The sequence below is a fragment of the Schistocerca piceifrons genome, chromosome 3 (assembly GCF_021461385.2).
Source record: "Schistocerca piceifrons isolate TAMUIC-IGC-003096 chromosome 3, iqSchPice1.1, whole genome shotgun sequence".
Lineage (NCBI taxonomy): Eukaryota > Metazoa > Arthropoda > Insecta > Orthoptera > Acrididae > Schistocerca > Schistocerca piceifrons.
In genome coordinates this window covers 850,625,505-850,642,877 of record NC_060140.1, presented here as the reverse complement: position 1 = coordinate 850,642,877, position 17,373 = coordinate 850,625,505, and the positions used below count along the sequence as shown (strand labels likewise).

Below are 17,373 nucleotides of genomic sequence, written 5' to 3'. Positions count from 1 at the left end.
TGGCTGTTTCTGAAATTGACTGAATCCCTGTCACTGAAGACTGTTCTTCATCATGAGATTTATGAAATACAATGTGTGAATGAATGAATGCTATGTTAATTATTTTTCCTCAAGACATTGCTCCATATATATATATATATATATATATATATATATATATATATATATATATATATATATATATATATCACTTGTGACGAAGCAAGCTGGCATAATTTTAATATTTGGTTACTTTTAACTAATTACCACTAATATACGTGAATATAATCTGCATTTTCATGAGAGAAAGATTGGCCCTCAGTTTTAAAGCATATGACACCAGATCTAATTTTGTACTTTTTCTTCTACCGTATTTCTTTCCCCCATTCCTGTCAATCATTCCCTTGTGCCCTCCCTGAAACCCTCTACAACCTCTGGTTCTGTCAGTTTATCCATGTCCCATCTCCTTAAATTCCCACCTTTTTGCAGTTTCTTCAGTTTTAATCTGCAGTTCATAACCAATAGATTGTGATCAGAGTCCACATCTGCCCCTGGAAATGTCTTACAGTTTAAAACCTGGTTCCTAAATCTCTGTCTTACCATTATATAATCTATCTGAAACCTTCCAGTATCACCAGGCCTCTTCCATGTATACAACCTTCTTTCATGATTCTTGAAACAAGTGTTAGCTATGATTAAGTTATTTTCTGTGCAAAATTCTACCAGTCGGCTTCCTCTTTCATTTCTTACCCCCATTCCATATTCACCTATTATGTTCCCTTCTCTTCCTTTTACTACTATCAAATTCCAGTCACTCATGACTATTAAATTTTCATCTCCCTTAGTGAAGGGAATAATTTCTTTTATCTCATCATATATTTCATCAATCTCTTAGTCATCTGCAGAGCTAGTTGGCATATAAACTTGTACGATTGTGGCAGGTGTGGGCTTCATGTCTATCTTGGGTACAATAATGCTTTCACTATGCTGTCTGTAGTAGCTTACCCACACTCCTATTTTTTTATTCATTATTAAACCTACTCCAACATTACTCCTATTTGATGTTGTATTTATAACCCTGTATTCACCTGACCAGAAGTCTTGTTCCTCCTGCCACCGAACTTCACTAATTCCCACTACAGCTAACTTTAACCTATCCATTTCTCTTTTTAAATTTTCTAACCTACCTGCCCGATTAAGGGATCTGACATCCCACACTCCGATTCGCAGAACACCAGTTTTGTTTCTCCTGATAACGACATCGTCCTGAGTACTCCCTGCCCAGAGATCCAAATGGGGGACTATTTTACCTTCGGAATATTTTCCCAAGAAGACACCATCATCATTTAACCATACAGTAAAGCTGCATGCTCTCAGGAAAAATTATGGCTGTAATTTCCCCTTTCTTTCAGCCGTTCACAGTACCAGCACAGCAAGGTCTTTTTGGTTAGTGTTAGAAAGGCAGATCAGTCAATCATCCAGACTGTTGCCCTTGCAACTACTGAAAAGGCTGCTACCCCTCTTCAGGAACCACATGTTTGTCTGGTCTCTCAACAGATACACCTCTGTTGTTGTTGCACCTACGGTATGGCTATCTGTATCACTGAGGCAAGCAAGCCTCTCTACCAATGGCAAGATCCATATTGTATGGGGTGGGAGGATGTCTATGGTACTTAATTCAAAATTGAAAAAATTGGCACCATGCTATCGAAGAAGTGTCGGACCTCATCTTTGACCTCAAGCACCTGCCAGCCAAGTGTTCTTTCAGCTTAGGAAAGAAGTGGTAGTCACTGGGTGCCAAGTCCAGACTACAGGTTGGATAGATGATTATGTCCCGTGCAAACTCTTGTAGAGCATTCACTGCTTGACAGGCAATGTGGAGGCGAACCTTGTCATCAAGAAGATTGTGTCCTTGCTCAACATTCCTCCTCTAAGGTTCTGAATCACCCATCTGAGTCTTTTTAATGTCTGACAATACCTGTCAGCATTTATTGTTGTCCCAGGAACCATGAAGTCAAACGACAATTTTTTATTTTGATCCCAAAATACAGTTGCCATAATGTTACTGGCGAATTGTGTTCATTTGAATTTTTGCAGCATGGGTGAATCAGAATGCCACCGCTCATGTGACTGTTGTTTTGTCTCAGGTGTCAAATGAAAGCCCATGACTACTGAATACAAAAGGTCACCTGTTTATGTGCATAGCATTGAAGAACTTGGCAGGAAGTTTCAACATGTTGCTGTTTGTGGTCTTCTGTTAGCATTTTTAGGACCCATCTTGCACACACCTTCCAAAATTTAAATGCCTCAGAGTCCAGTGAACTGTGCTTGAAAAAACCTCAGGATCAACATTGCAGAGCTCATCAAGAGTGATCTGCTGATCTCAAAGCATGAGTTGTTCAACCTTTAATTATCTTTTTGGGAATTGTGGTCTCCTGTTTCTTTCCTCATCATTAATTTCAGAATGACCACTTGCAAACTCTGTACACCACATGCAGAGATTTTTGGTATCAATACATGACTCTCCACACACTTCTGTCAACTGTAGATAATGTTGATTGGTTTAGCATCTGTTACACTCAAAAACTGAATAACAGCACAAACTTCACAACTGGTAGTAGTGGCTAATGGGAGCTCCATTACAACTGGCTGCCAAGCCAAGACAAAGCTCCAGTGGATGTGCAGTGGTTTCTGTAGAGTGTGGAGGGAGGAACGAAAAATATTGTGTGACCAACAGCCATGCAACCAGTTTCCTTGTGACCCAGCACTTTTGAGAACTTACTTCTGGGTTTACTCTTGTAAATGGTTACTGTGGTAATTTTTTTATGTCACTCTGTGTGAATTCCTCCTCAGCCATAAATAAAAAGTAAGTTTTGAAATATGTATCCCCAGTACTGTCTTAGAATCCACTGATAAAACTCTAATTTGTTGTGGTGGTTTTGTGACCTAAGTGTTTGAATATATTGTAAGTGATAGGGACAAAATAACAGATCACATATCATGCAAGATCCCTACCTAGGAAAAATTATCTTCATAAACCAAACCCTGCCACACTGGTAGATGTATCAACTCAGTATCAGTCTGAAGAAAAGTGGTACATGTTATGGATACTGACCAGAAGCAAATGTAGTCAACACCATTTCATGTGAAATCTCAAAACTATTTTTCCCAGCCCAGATTGTGGGTATGTTCTTAACCAATGTAAGCATAATCAAGATGCTCATGCATCATTACTTAAAATGAAGTCAATATAACAGGCTTAAATCATCAAGCCAAGAAATGATTGATTGGTAAGTATAATGATTAATTAATTATGTTTTCTGTAAACTAGCCTTTTATAATAAATTTGCATAATGCTTTACAGCAACAAATATTTACCTTCCATACTGGATATCCTTCAAATGGGTGGAAACGTCCCTGCATGCACATGACCTGTACTCCATTCAAAACACCGAACACAAGTTTCCCAGCATGTCCAACAACAGTTGACACAGGAAATCCAGGTATGTCTTCATAAGGAAATGTCTGACGCTCTGTAACACTTTCTATCAGGTCTCCTGTTAAAACACAAAGTTTATGAACAAAATTTCACATGTAAGATTGGAATTGTTTATTTTCAAATATCTAAAGAAAAACAAACACTTGAAATGCTACCACTATTTTCACAAGCCACCGCAGGCATAAGGCAAGTACCTGGAAATTCCTTGAAATAGAAAAGAACATTTAAAGTATCTCTCAGAAACCACTTTTCATAATCTCTTTAAATAAAATGACTGCTAAGGAGTCTACTGCATGATATAAATGAAAAGACCTCCTAGAACTTCTTAAGATTCATTTAGTGGAACAAGAATAAACACTGTCCTGTACCTATCCTTTGTAGCCATCTGTTTGAAAGAACATCTATAAATAACACAAAGCCCAAGTCAAAAGCTACAAATTGACTGTGGTAGCTGCCATAGAATTTATTGTTGAGATAACTGCTACCAAGAACAAGGAATATATAACAAGGGTGTTCCTTGATCTCGAGAAGGTATCGGCAAAATTATGGAACACAGGCTTCAGAGGCACTGTTCCTGATCTTTTATAAGTAAGAGAAAGTAATTTATACTGTTAAAAATGGTGAATGGCATGCACAGATATAGCGCTACTGATATGAAATACAGGGTAACCCATGGCTCAGTGTTGGGAACTTTTTTTTCCTTGATTAATGTTTTCTTCTTCTTCTTTCCAATTGTCAGGCTTCTTGACCTGTTCTGTATCTACATCTAGTCTGCAAACCACTGTGAGGTGCATGGCGCAAGGTATGTCCCATTGTACCAGTTCTTCTTGTTCCATTCATGTATGGAGTGTGGAAAGAATTATTGTTTGAATGCCTCTTTGCATGCAGTAATTATTCTAATCTTATCCTCACGATCCTTGTGTGAGTTATATGTAGCGGCTATAGTATATTCCTAGAGTAATCATTGAAAACCAGTTCTTGAAACTTTGTGAATAGACTTTCTCAGGATACTTGATGTTTATCTTTAAGAGTTTTCCAGCCCAGCTCCTTCAGTATCTCTGTGACACTCTCTCATGGCTTGAACAAACCTGTGACCATTTGTGCTGCCTTTCTCTGTATACATTCAATATCCCCCATTAGTCCTGTCTGGTATGGGTCACACACACATGAGCAATATTCCAGAACCGGTAACACAAGTGATTTGTAAGCAGTCTTCTTCGTAGATTGATTGCACTTTCCCAGTATTCTGCAAATTAACTGAAGTCTACCACCTGGTTTACCCATGACAGAACTTTTGGGAACATTCCATTTCATATCCCTACAAAATGTTACACCTAGGTATTTGTATGAGCTGGCTGATTCCAACAGTGACTCATTTATGTTATGGTCATAGGATACTATGTTTTTTCGTTTTGTAAAGTGCAATATTTTACATTTCTGAACATTTAAAGAAAGTTGCCAATCTCTGCACCACTTTGAAAGCTTATCAAGATCTGACTGAATATTTACGCAGCTTCTTTGAAATGGTACTTCACTATAGATAACTGCATCATCTGCAAAAAGTCTGATTTTATTATTAATATTGTCTGCAAGGTCATTAATATATAACATGAACAGCAAGGGTCCCAACATACTTTCCTGAGGCATGCCCAAAGATACTTCTACATCTGATGATGACTCTCCATCCAAGATAACATGCTGCATGCTCCCTAGCAAGGAGTCCTCAATCCAGTCACAAATTTCACTTGATACCCCACTTGATCATACTTTTGACAATAAGCATATGTGTGGTACTGAGTCAAATGATTTTTGGAAATCAAGAAGTACTGCAACTATCTGATTGCCTTGATTCAAAGCTTTCAGAATGTCATGTGAGTAAAGTGCGAGTTGGGTTTCATGTGATCGATGTTTTCAACACCCATGCTGGTTGGTATGGTCATCCTGTTCAAGATACTTCATTTTGTTTCAGCTCAGAATATGTTCTATGATTCTACAACAAATTGATGTCAAGGACATTGGATGGTAGTTTTGTGGATCACTTCTGCTACCCTTCTTGTAGACGGGTGTGACCTGTGCTTTTTTCAAGAACTGGGCATGGTTTTTTGTTTGAGGAATCTACAATAGATTACAGTCAGAAGAGGAACTAAATCAGCTGCAAATTAGTACAGAATCTGACAGAGATTCCATCAGGCTCTGGAGCTTTGTTCAATTTTAATGATTCCAGCTTTTTCTCAACACCTCTCACACTAATACTTATTTCATTCATCTTTTCAGAGGTATGAGAATTAAATTGGGGCAGTTCTTCTCAGTTTTCCTCTGTAAAGAAACATTTAAAAATGGAGTGTCATTGAGAAGTTCTTCTGCTATCTTTTCATTGGTTGAACTAGCGATCTTACACTGTTGGGCTGGTAGTACAGCATGGGTTTTGGGTTCCTCTATGAGCTCATTTGTTGTAGATGTTTTCTCCAGCTGTGTTTAGTAGTTCTGCATACAATGTGTGATGTGTTCCATTTTAAGTTCCTTCAACACACCTTCACTCATTTTGTGTTCCATATGGTGTATCTAACTGTTCATCTCAAATTTCATTTCACAGGCTGTTAGTCTTTTCATTTCTTTTGTTTTTGCCATCCAGGCTTCACTGTCATAGTATAACACACATCTTGCTAAGCTATTACAAAAGCTTCTGGACTAGAGGAGGATTCATTACAGTATCAATGACTCCCATTGTTTTTATATACCTGGAGGCTTTTTCTGTTAGGTCTGATTCTTTGCGGTGTGTAAATCACATAAATAACTTTTGCTACATCTGTGGGAAGTATTCTATTAAATCATGCAGATGACATGTGACATCCATAGTGGAAAAATTGCATGATCTTTATTTTGGGTGCATGCTTGGTAACCAGGACTGAAAATGGGCACCACAAAGTCTGTGTGAACTGTTTGTCCTGTCTTAATGGTTGGGTGAAGAAAAAAGATAAAGTTACAATGCCTTTTGCTATTCCATTCATATGGAAGAAACCGATCAATCACCTACATGATTGTTATTTCTGCATGGCTAAAATAGCAGGGATGAAGGGCAAGGATAGAAAGACAATCAAGTATCCCTCCATCAAGTAAGCTGTTCAACCACACAGTTCTTCCTTTCCTGTTCCCACTCCTCCAGACACATGGATTGGAAGTTGACATCTAGGTCAAATCTAGTACAGATGCAGATAATGCAATCTCTGATTTCACCCACAAAGAAATGATGTCACATCTCCTGACACTAAATGATTTTAATAATAATAATAATAATAATAATCTTTCTAAGGCATAAGCTGAACTTTTGAGTTTGTATCTGAAATAATGGAATTTGCTACACAAATATGCTAGGCTCTGATGTTTGAGACCATACATTCTGAAAGTACTGCAACCATTTAGGTAAAGGGATGGAACACACTTTCACATTCTCTTATGTGTCACTGTTAAGCTTTTTAATAATTTTGAACGTCTGTGGTTGGAATCTGTAATTATCATGTTCTATATGAGCCACAAATTCTTCCCAACTCTGTCTGTGTTTTCTACATATTTCTCCTTTCCTATGATATTCTATTGTATCCTTCTGTTTTCTTATTGACAGATGTTTCACAAATACTTCTTGTTTGTTCTTTACAGCCTTTTTGGCATCATAGTTCCATTCTCTCAGTCCAATCTTTTAATGCCAGTTTGTTTTTCTTTCAAGGTTTTGATTGGCAGCTTCTCTTAGAAAGTATTGGAGAGTGTCCCATTCTTCCTCTGAGCTCTCTTTTACAGATGGTATTTTCATTATATCATCAATCCACTTTCAATATAACCAAACTATACTGGGATCTCTGAAATGCTTACTTGGAAAGCAAGATCTTTATTCATTGGCAGTCTCCTATACCGCTATTTCTTTTTATGTCATCTTGGTCTTATTCATATGTGGCTTACTAGAAGGTAGTGATCACATTCACTTTCAGAACCTCGAAACACTATTTTATCCAATACCATATCAGCCATTTTGTTATTACAAAGAAAATAATCTTAAGGTTCCTGACTACCCAAGTGAATTTGTGACTTATATTGTGTTTGTTTTTTGTAAATGACATAAAATACTGCTTCTCAAATTCAAAGATAATTTTGATGCTGATGATATATCTATTGCACACAAGCATAAAAATTGTGATCAATTAGAAATACTGTGAACTGGAAAATTTTTTAATTAGGGACACTGTATTAGAGTGGTTTAAGTCCTATGCAACAAATCAAAGACAAAGAGAATTTATATCATCCAAGAGAGAGGAGTTTATACTTCAAAATGGAAAACCATATCCCCCCCTTCTCCCTCCTCCAATAGCCCATTGTCAAACCTCCATCTAGTCCCTGGATGCTCCACCAGACAGCACTCTGCTCTCCCCCTCTCATACTTGGCTATCCCACACACTTTACTGCCCCTCTTCAGAGTGGTGCCCCTTTCATTCAGTACAACAGTTGGATTATGGCCAGAGCAGCCAGAAGAGGTGGTCATGTGTGTGTGAGGCATGCCTGCTTGTGTGAATGAGTGTGCGTTTTCTTTTCTTTTCTGAAGAAGGTTTTGGCCAAAAGATAAACATCCAACAGTCTTTTCATTTTGCCTGTCTGCAACTCAACATCATTTGTATGGTGATATTGTTGATGTTTGAACCTAGAGTTTGCATTTATTGGTAGGCAAAACCTACTCTATAGATGGACTTCATAGTACAACCAGTTGTTGTCTATACTCCTAACTAACAAACCTGGCAATGCTTTGCAATTGCTAAATATACGTGGGACTTGCATATACTTCATAAACTAATCTCCCCCTCTCTCTTTCCATCACCTTCTCCTCCCCCCCCCCCCCCCCCCCCCCGTACATCCCCCCCCCCTCCCTCCGTATCCTCCTGTCGTCTTATCCTTCTTTGTGATCTAGAGCATTGATTATTGTTATTGCAAACAAGACCTAGATTGGTAACTGAAGTCACTTAAAATGAATTGGTAATTGTTGGGATCGTTGGTGTATGATTTATGAGAGAGACTTCTCCAGCTGCTTGATCTGTGAGAATAGTAGCTTCAATGATGGTATTTCTCATAGTTTTAATCTGCAAATGAGTAGGGCAGCTAAGTTTTGAACAATTCAGATTATGTAGTAGTATTGTAATCATAAGCCATAAATACAACTTTCCTCTTTCCTGTGAAACCGATGGTGAGAAAGAAAAGAAAACAGCACATTGCTGTGTATTCATTTTCTTATAAGTTTTATATAGTAAGAAAGAATGTATATGGGACAAACAACTTGTCTCATGCTTTACATCCACTGCTAACATAGTTGAAAATGACTCTAAGAAAGAAAACGAACACATTTTCATTGAACAGCACAGCATCCTATTTCTCACAGTTGCTTTCAACAAAAAATCTGTACATTGTCTTTTAAAAAATTATGTAGCCTATGTCCCTCTGAAAGTTTACTGGTGTATCATGTAGATCATCATCATCATCATCATCTTGGACAGTTTCCAGCCACTGGCTGGGTCTGTCGGGAACACAAGCCTCTCCATCGTGTTCTGTCTTTCCACCATTCCCCCTCTTCCACCTTCGTCCAGTTCTCTCCTCTTCTCGCTACACATTCCTTCACTCCCTTCACCCATCTATCTCTTGGTCTTCCCCTGGGCCTTTTCCCCTCCAGTTGCAGATCAAACATCCTCTTTGGAATTCTTCCCTCATCCATTCTCTTCATGTGTCCATACCACTGCAGTCTTGATTTTTCTATCCTGTCCAGTACTGGTTCCTCCTTTAGTCTTTCCCTCACATACACATTTCGCAATCTGTCTCGTCTTGTTACACTCAACCCGCTCCTCTGGAACTTCATTTCACTAGCTTGTATTCTACTTTTGTCGCTTTTATGCATTACCCATGTCTCACTTCCGTATGCCAATATGGGGACAAAGTAGGTTCGGTATATAATTCCCTTGGATTTCTGTGGCACCTCCTTGCTCCAAATAAGCCCCCTAATGCATTTGAAGAACTGCCCTGCTTTTCTGCACCTTTCATTTATTTCCATTGCGTTTCCCCCCTTACTTTCAATCATGCTTCCCAGGTACTACTTCATGTATCATGTAGATACATGAAGTAAATTGTTGAAGTAATTTTCAAGATCTTTGGTAACAGAGTTTTCTCTTTCTGTATTAAATATGTAGTTAGAGATTATACATCTTTTAAAAATATATAGTGTGTAAAATGTTTAAGCAAATTGGTAAAACTTTTTGAGATATTTGGTAACTATGTTGCCCCTTTATATATTACGTATATACTAAAGCACAAAGAAACTGGTATAGGCATGCATACTCAAATACAGAGATATATAACAGGCTGAATATGGCGCTGTGCTCAGCAACACCAATTTAGGACACCAAGTGTCTGGCACAGTTGTTAGATCAGTTACTGCTGCTAAAATGGCAGGTTATCAAGATTTAAATGAGTTTGAATGTGGTGTTATAGTAGGCACATGAGTGAGAGGACACCGCATCTACGAGGTAGCAATGAAGTGGGGATTTTCCTGTATGACCATTTGATGAGTGTACTGATCATATCAGGACTCCAGGAAAACATCAAGTCTTGGACTTCGCTGTGGCTGGAAGAAGATCCTGCAAGAAAGGGGCCAACAGTGACTGAAGAGAATTGTTCAACGTGACAGGAGTGCAACCTTTCCGCAAATTGCTGCAAATTTCAATGCTGGGCCATCAACAAGTGTCAGTGTGTGAACCATTCAATGAAAGACCATTGACATGGAATTTCGGATCCAAAGGCCCACTCATGTACCCTCGATGACTGCATGACACAAAGCTTTATGCCTCACTTGGGCCTGTCAACACAAACATTGGACTGTTTATGACTGGAAACATGTTGCCTGGTTGGACAAGTCCTGTTTCAAATTGTATCAAGTCAATGGAAGTGTAACGGTACGCAGATTACCTCATGAATTCACTGACACTGCATGTCAGCAGGGGACTGTTCAGCATGGTGGAGGCATTGTAATGGTGTGGGGCATGTGCACTTGGAGTGATATAGAACCCCCGACATGTCTAGACACAATTCTGACAGGTGACATGTATGTAAGCATACTGTCTGATCACCTGCATCCATTTATGTCCACTGTGCATTCCAATGAACTTGGGCAATTCCAGCAGGGCAGTGCAACACCCCATACATCCAGAATTGCTGCAGAGTGGCTCCAGGAAAATTCTTCTCAGTTTAAACATTTCCACTGGCCACCAAACTTCCTAGACATGAACATTATTGCACATATTTGAGATGCCTTGCAACGTGCTGGTCAGAAGAGATATCCATCCCCTCATACTTTTATGGATTGATGGACAGCCTTGCAGGATTAATGGCATCAATTCCCTCCAGCAGTACTTCAAACATTAGTCAAGTCCATGCTATGTAGTGTTGTGGTACTTCTGTCTGCTCGTGGGGGCCCTACATGATATTAGGTAGGTGTACCAGTTTCTTTGGCTCTTCAGTGTATATTTATATTTTACATATATTAAAAAGTATATAGCCTTTGTCCATGTGAATGTTTGTTAGACCCTCAAATATATACAGACACACACACACACACACACACAACTTACAGAGTTTGAATAAATGGATTACTACACTGTTATGTGTGTAACTGATTTTGCTGACTTCCATCCACAAAAAATGTGTAAAAGTTGAATAAATTGGGAAATGTGTTTAAGAATGTGCTTACCAAGGCCTGTACCACAAATTATGGCTATCTTTGGTCGTATCTTTGTTCTGTCCAGTAGGAACTGTGCAATCTCCTGAACCTGCTCATAGCTGTAGCTGCAGAAGACATAGAAACAAACAGAAAATTATCCAACAAGTCACTCACATTTTTATTGTTTCTTGTAAGCAAGAAGTGTCTACTTATCATACAAAGAAAGACATTAATTGGAAACTCCTGGGTGCAATACAAATTATCCAACCAGTACAAGTGACCACTCACCATATATTTGAGGCTTGTGGGCAGTTGGAGGCACACCAACAAGAGTGAATTTTTTTTTTCTTTTTGAGGCAATTGCTGAATACATTTACAGTAATTAGCACTTTTCAAGACTCCACATGCAATAGATGGCATATGGTAAACAAAGCAATCATGATATTTTAAGTATTTTTGTTTCAAGGAAAGACAGTGTACAAAATCTCAGCAATGTCATTCTTGTTTATGTGTCTGTCAACCACTCAACAGCAGAAAAATATGGAGAGTGAATACATCTACTACCTTCATACTGTGATACAAGAACCATACCTTTAAAACGTGAATTGTTTTACAATGCAAATAGTTTTGAACAATTAAATTTTCTGTATGGAAATATGTGCACATCTCCCTTAATAAAGACAAGATATTCGCCTTCCATAATCCACTTAATTTCAGTCATCACTGCTGTAATTGCTGCAGTAATATGAATGAATATATAGCAGCACACTGGTTTTCAGAAATTTGTGAAAGTGGTTTGTAACTGTTGTGGATTCCACAACAGGAACTGACTGTGGTTACTGAATGAAATGTTTATATGTGCTACAAGATTTTTAAATTTCTTAGCCTGTGTGGGCACAAAATATTACCTGTGAAAGTGACCATAAAGCTTAAATTGCAGTTGTGGTGAGTGAAATTAAAGAGACAGTGAAAATCATAAATATCACCTTTAAAAAAGTTCTACATCAGTGTGACAATGTTTGTGAAACTAAATTCTTTGTATGGTCTAAGGGAGGTTAGAGTTTAACGTCCCATCAGTGATGAAGTCATTAATAATGGAGCTCAAATGGTTCAAATGGCTCTGAGCACTATGGGACTTAACATCTGAGGTCATCAGTCCCCTAGAACTTAGAACTACTTAAACCTAACTAACCTAAGAACATCACACACATCCATGCCTGAGGCAGGATTCGAACCTGCGACAGAAGCGGTCACGCGGTTCCAGACTGAAGCGCCTAGAACCGCTCGGCCACACCAGCCGGCAATGGAGCTCAAACTTGAAATAGTCATTAATGGGACAGGATATTTATCAAACAAATCATACTGATATTTGCCTTAAGCAGTTTAGGCAAAGCAGAGAAAACCTATATTTGGATGATTGTATAGGAATTTCATCACAACTTCTCCCAAGGACTCAAGTGCCATATTTACCATTGTGCCACCTGACTCAGCAGGCCCAGGTTATATATCATCTTTTGTATCTCATACTCATTACTTTCGGGCTTTGTACCTATAGGGCAGTGATTGTTCTCTGTAGGTCTTTTTAGCTTTCACAACATTTCCTTCAGAATCACACTATCTAGTTATTTTGGGGGGGAAGTAGATCTTACAATGTTTTCGTATCAGGTGCCACAGCTAAAAATTTAATAAGAGACAATTCCAATTTCCACTTCAGACGTTATACTAGCACTGTTATTTATACTACACAATCAACTGATTTCAGGTGTGTGGCATTTTCGTTTTATAATTGTAATTTTACACTGGCATCCTGCCTGTGTGTACAGTCCATTTCATATTAAAATGACAGACACACATTTGTATACAGCCACATATGATTATGATGTAAAATTATAATAACAAAGAGTAGCACTTGAAAATGGCACACACCCAAAATCAGCTGATCATGTAACATAAATTACAGTTATTGTCAAAGTGGAAATTCAAATTGTCGTTTAAATTGTCTTACAGTAGCCTTTTTAAGACTACTGGAAAATCTACTCTCACTTGCCAATACATTTACTTTTTAATAATTTATGTAGCTTACAGCTGTGACCAAAATGTGACCTACACAGTCACAGTACAATATGCCAAAATAATAGGCCTCACTTGGTTGATTTGACTTTTTTAGTCTCATGTGACATGTCATATACCTTAATGACTCATCAGTAATGTTTTGTTTGTTCAGATTGGGCTTAAAGTCTGAAGAGTTTGCAAGGGTATTGCAGATTAGATTGTGCGGATAAATAATTTTTAAGAAAAAATGTGGTATGTTGCACCATTTACAAGTTAATTAGCCCTGAAGTTAGCCAATCAGGCCATTGTGCGTGCAAATTTGAGTGGCCCACCGGATACAATTTGTGTTGGTTGTTCTCATAATGTAGAAGATAGCACATGAGAGTGCTCAGTCTTTAGCACAGGTTGGGACCCTTACTACCAGCCCATGTCCAATTTCTGTATCACTGTCTCGTTCGGTTTTAGGAAACAAAACAAAGAACACATTTGGTGACACCATCTCTGTCAGGCCACTCGCATATGTGCACACAGTGTCCTGATTGGCTAATTTCAATGGTAATTAACTTGGAAATGGTGCAACATACCAAATTTTTTCATTAACAATTATTTCTCAGCACAACCGACCCTACAGCAACTTGAAAGCTTTTCAGGCTATGTCTACATCTACATCTACATATACACTCCACTAGCCACCAAGCAGTGTGTGGCAGAGGGCACAAATCGCACCCAAGTCATATTTCCCCCCTCTGTTCCACTTGCGGATTGCACGAGGGAAAAACGACTGTCTAAATGCCTCAGTACAAGCTCTAATTTTTTTTATTTTTTAATGGTGATCATTGAACAATTTGAAAGTTGGTGGTAATAATATATGCTCTACATCCTCAGCGAAGATCGGATTTCGGAATTTAGCGAGCAGCCCCTTCCATTTAGCACGTCATCTATCTGCAAGTGTGTCCCACTTCAAACTTTCTATGAGATTTGTAACGCTCTCATGATGGCTAAATGCACCAGTCACAAATTTTGCCACTCTTCTTTGGACCTTCTCAATCTCTTGAATCAGACCCAACTGGTAAGGGTCCCACACAGACAAACAATACTCTAAGACTGGACAAACTAGCATATTGTAAGCAATTTCCCTTGTTGTAGGATTCCATTGCTTCAGGATTCTACCAATAAACTGCAATCTAGAGTTTGCCTTGCCCGTTACTTGTGTCGTCTGATCATTCCATTTGAGATCATTTCAAATAGTCACACCCAGTTACTTGACGGATGTTTCTGACTACCCTGTATAATATGCTAGTTTGTATTTATTTCTGTACACTACATAGATCTGCATTTATTCATTACTTCACAGAAAATGTAAGATACATTTAAGATTTAAGGTGCCATACAAATATCAGCTTACCTGTGTTGTGTAATATTATGCACATTTATCATCCATCAAGAATTATATTACAATAGTTAACAACAGCCACAATTTGGTTATAATTACTTATCAGTCATGGATCTTCTTTACTATAATAACATTTCTTTTCATATAATTTTTTATTTTGGGCTCAGAGGATTTTTAATACTTGTTCCTAAATTAATTGTAAATTTTTGGTGCCATGTAATAGAAAGTATTCTCAAGCAGTTTGAGCGTGTGACATGGTAGTTTATAATCCGACCTATCTCACATAATATCCATGTTCAAAGGAATCTTCTATGAATATTTGAATATTCTGACTTGCAACAAAACTTAATTATCTCAAAAGTAATCATCATAACTATTAGTACATGTATCCCACTGGGAGACAAGATGGTGAATGCCGTCATGGAAAAATATTAGTGGTCGCCTATGGTACCATGATTTTACCCAGACATGCACCCCTTCATCTGAGGCAAATCCATGGCCATGAATGTCTTTCTTCATGGCTCAAAAAATAAGGAAATCACATGGGGAGAGATTGGGACTTAATGGAGGATGTGTAAGGGTTTCCCAGGAAAACTTCTGCAGCGGAACTGAAACAATCTTCACAACATGTGCAGCTGCCATGCTGGACCTGAGATGTACCACATTCTGAGGCTACTAAATAGATGGCTCTTCTTCAGCAGCCCATAGAATGTGCTCTTCCTGGTGAGGTGTATGAGCAACATGTGGTCTTCCTCAGTCAACAGTCTCGGTGCAGTGCTATGGATCAAGTCTCAGCAATGCTACAATACACAGCTGCCTTCAGTCTGGAAACACCATTTGATACAGCTGTTCAGCCTCATGTCTATTACCCATTACTATTCATGTGGCAGTACACAAAAATTATGTGTGCCTGCTCACAAAATGAATATTCTACTGTGTTTGAATGGAGCACTTTGGGTTAACTCACTACCTGTAGTGCATGTACGCAATGGACACACTGAAGATAGACAAATTATGAATGAAACCTAGTCTCCCTGGCAACAGAATGCCATCTAGGACACAGTGAGTCAAACAGTGCATAGATAAGTGAAGTTATTGGGTTTTTACTGGAAAGCTGTTGGATATCAACTTTCATCAATAACTGGAAAATGAGGGATTTTCAGACATGTGTTTCTATCAATGTGTGTGTGTGTGTGTGTGTGTGTGTGTGTGTGTGTGTGTGTGTGAGTAGAGAGAGAGAGAGAGAGAGAGAGAGAAAGAGAGAGAGAGAGAGTCAGTCTACTGTAACACCTGATGAACACCACAACCATACTGGTTACTGCTGGTCTTTGGGGCTCAATTCAAAGTGGAACACTTAATGGAAGACAACTCTACTCCAGTCAATGAGTTTGAAGGCCAACAACATGTCTGGAGATACCCTAGACAGTGATGGGATACCAATCTGACTGTCACCAGCCATATGGCATGACAACTAGGAGTGATGGTGTGGGATGTCATTTATTTTCATCCCGTTTTGTTGCCCATCGTGGCAATCCATCCTAGGCTTATACTTCAGCACGATAATACCCACCCACACATGGTGAGAGTTTCTACTGCTTGTCTTCGTGCTTGCTGAGTTCTACCTTTGCCAGCAAAGTCACGGAATCTCTTCCTGTCTGAGACCGTTTGGAGGATTAGGGGCAGGACCTTCCAACCAGCTCTGGATTTTGACAATCTAATATGCCAGTTAGACATAACTTGGCACAAGTCACTCCTGTGCAAAGCTCCAGTTGCCCCATCCTACTTACGCCTGCAGGTTTAGTGGGAGTTTGAAACCTACTCATGCGAAAATGTTAGCCCGTAATTGTTTGAAATGATTTCATCATCACGCCACCTTGGTTTAACTTTAGGCAACAGGAGTTGGAAAGTGCCCTAATTGCTTGTAAACAGTCATGGGTAGTGGCCTGTGCCTCGACGTCACGCATGGCACATTACAAATAAGGTGCATGGGCCAACACAATTTCGAGAGGACGAGAACATCACTCGAGCACAGTACTCTACATTCAACACACTCACTTTTGAGTTGATTCACAGTTCAGACACTCCTGAGTCAGCTTCCATATAACACCTGTAATTCCACTGTACTGTGCAGTAGAGGGCATGGTAAACAAAGTTCCACAAATTGTGAACACACCTGCGTATATACTAAAAGTGCATCATCCAAAGTATTACAGTTATACCTTACACAGTTCTGTACTCACAGATTAACTAGTGGCTGTGGCAGACTATTGGCAGGCCATTACCGCAATTAAAGGCCCATATACTCTGTGATAGGTACACAATGTTCCATTGTTTATTACAAAAATGATACTGTCTCTAATTCAGTCCCAACGCAGTTTAACACACGTTTATGAATATGACTGATAACATTATGGAGAAAGTTCAGAGTTCGCACTGTTACTGGCCTAGCAGTATCACATGAATCCATAGATACAGTGGTCAGAAAGAGTGTGAAAAGCTAGTAAGGATGTTGCAAGGTAGGATAAAATCTTTTCGGTTTTCAAGCCACGTCAATTCCAACAAAATTTTCGAGTTTTCGATGGCTAGCTTTACCGTCATCAGGAGTAAAACTACTGACTGCCGGGATTGTTTTTTTTTTTTTTTTTTTCCTTGTTTATTGTGCTTTCATTCTCCTGCCCCATATAGGGCAGGGGAGGGCTGGCAGCATCACAA

At 38.8% G+C, this 17,373-nt stretch overlaps 1 protein-coding gene across 1 annotated transcript in view; it reads right to left on the bottom strand.

The window, feature by feature from the left end:
- The window catches only part of LOC124789703 (purine nucleoside phosphorylase-like), an 82,497-nt gene that overhangs the window by 36,535 nt on the left and 28,589 nt on the right, over nucleotides 1–17,373 (bottom strand). The window contains exons 2-3 of the mRNA XM_047257155.1: nucleotides 11,247–11,341; nucleotides 3,358–3,536 (exon numbers count right to left, since the gene is read on the bottom strand). Coding sequence (XP_047113111.1) covers nucleotides 3,358–3,536; nucleotides 11,247–11,341 — 274 coding nt within the window. The remainder of the gene's footprint in view (nucleotides 1–3,357; nucleotides 3,537–11,246; nucleotides 11,342–17,373) is intronic.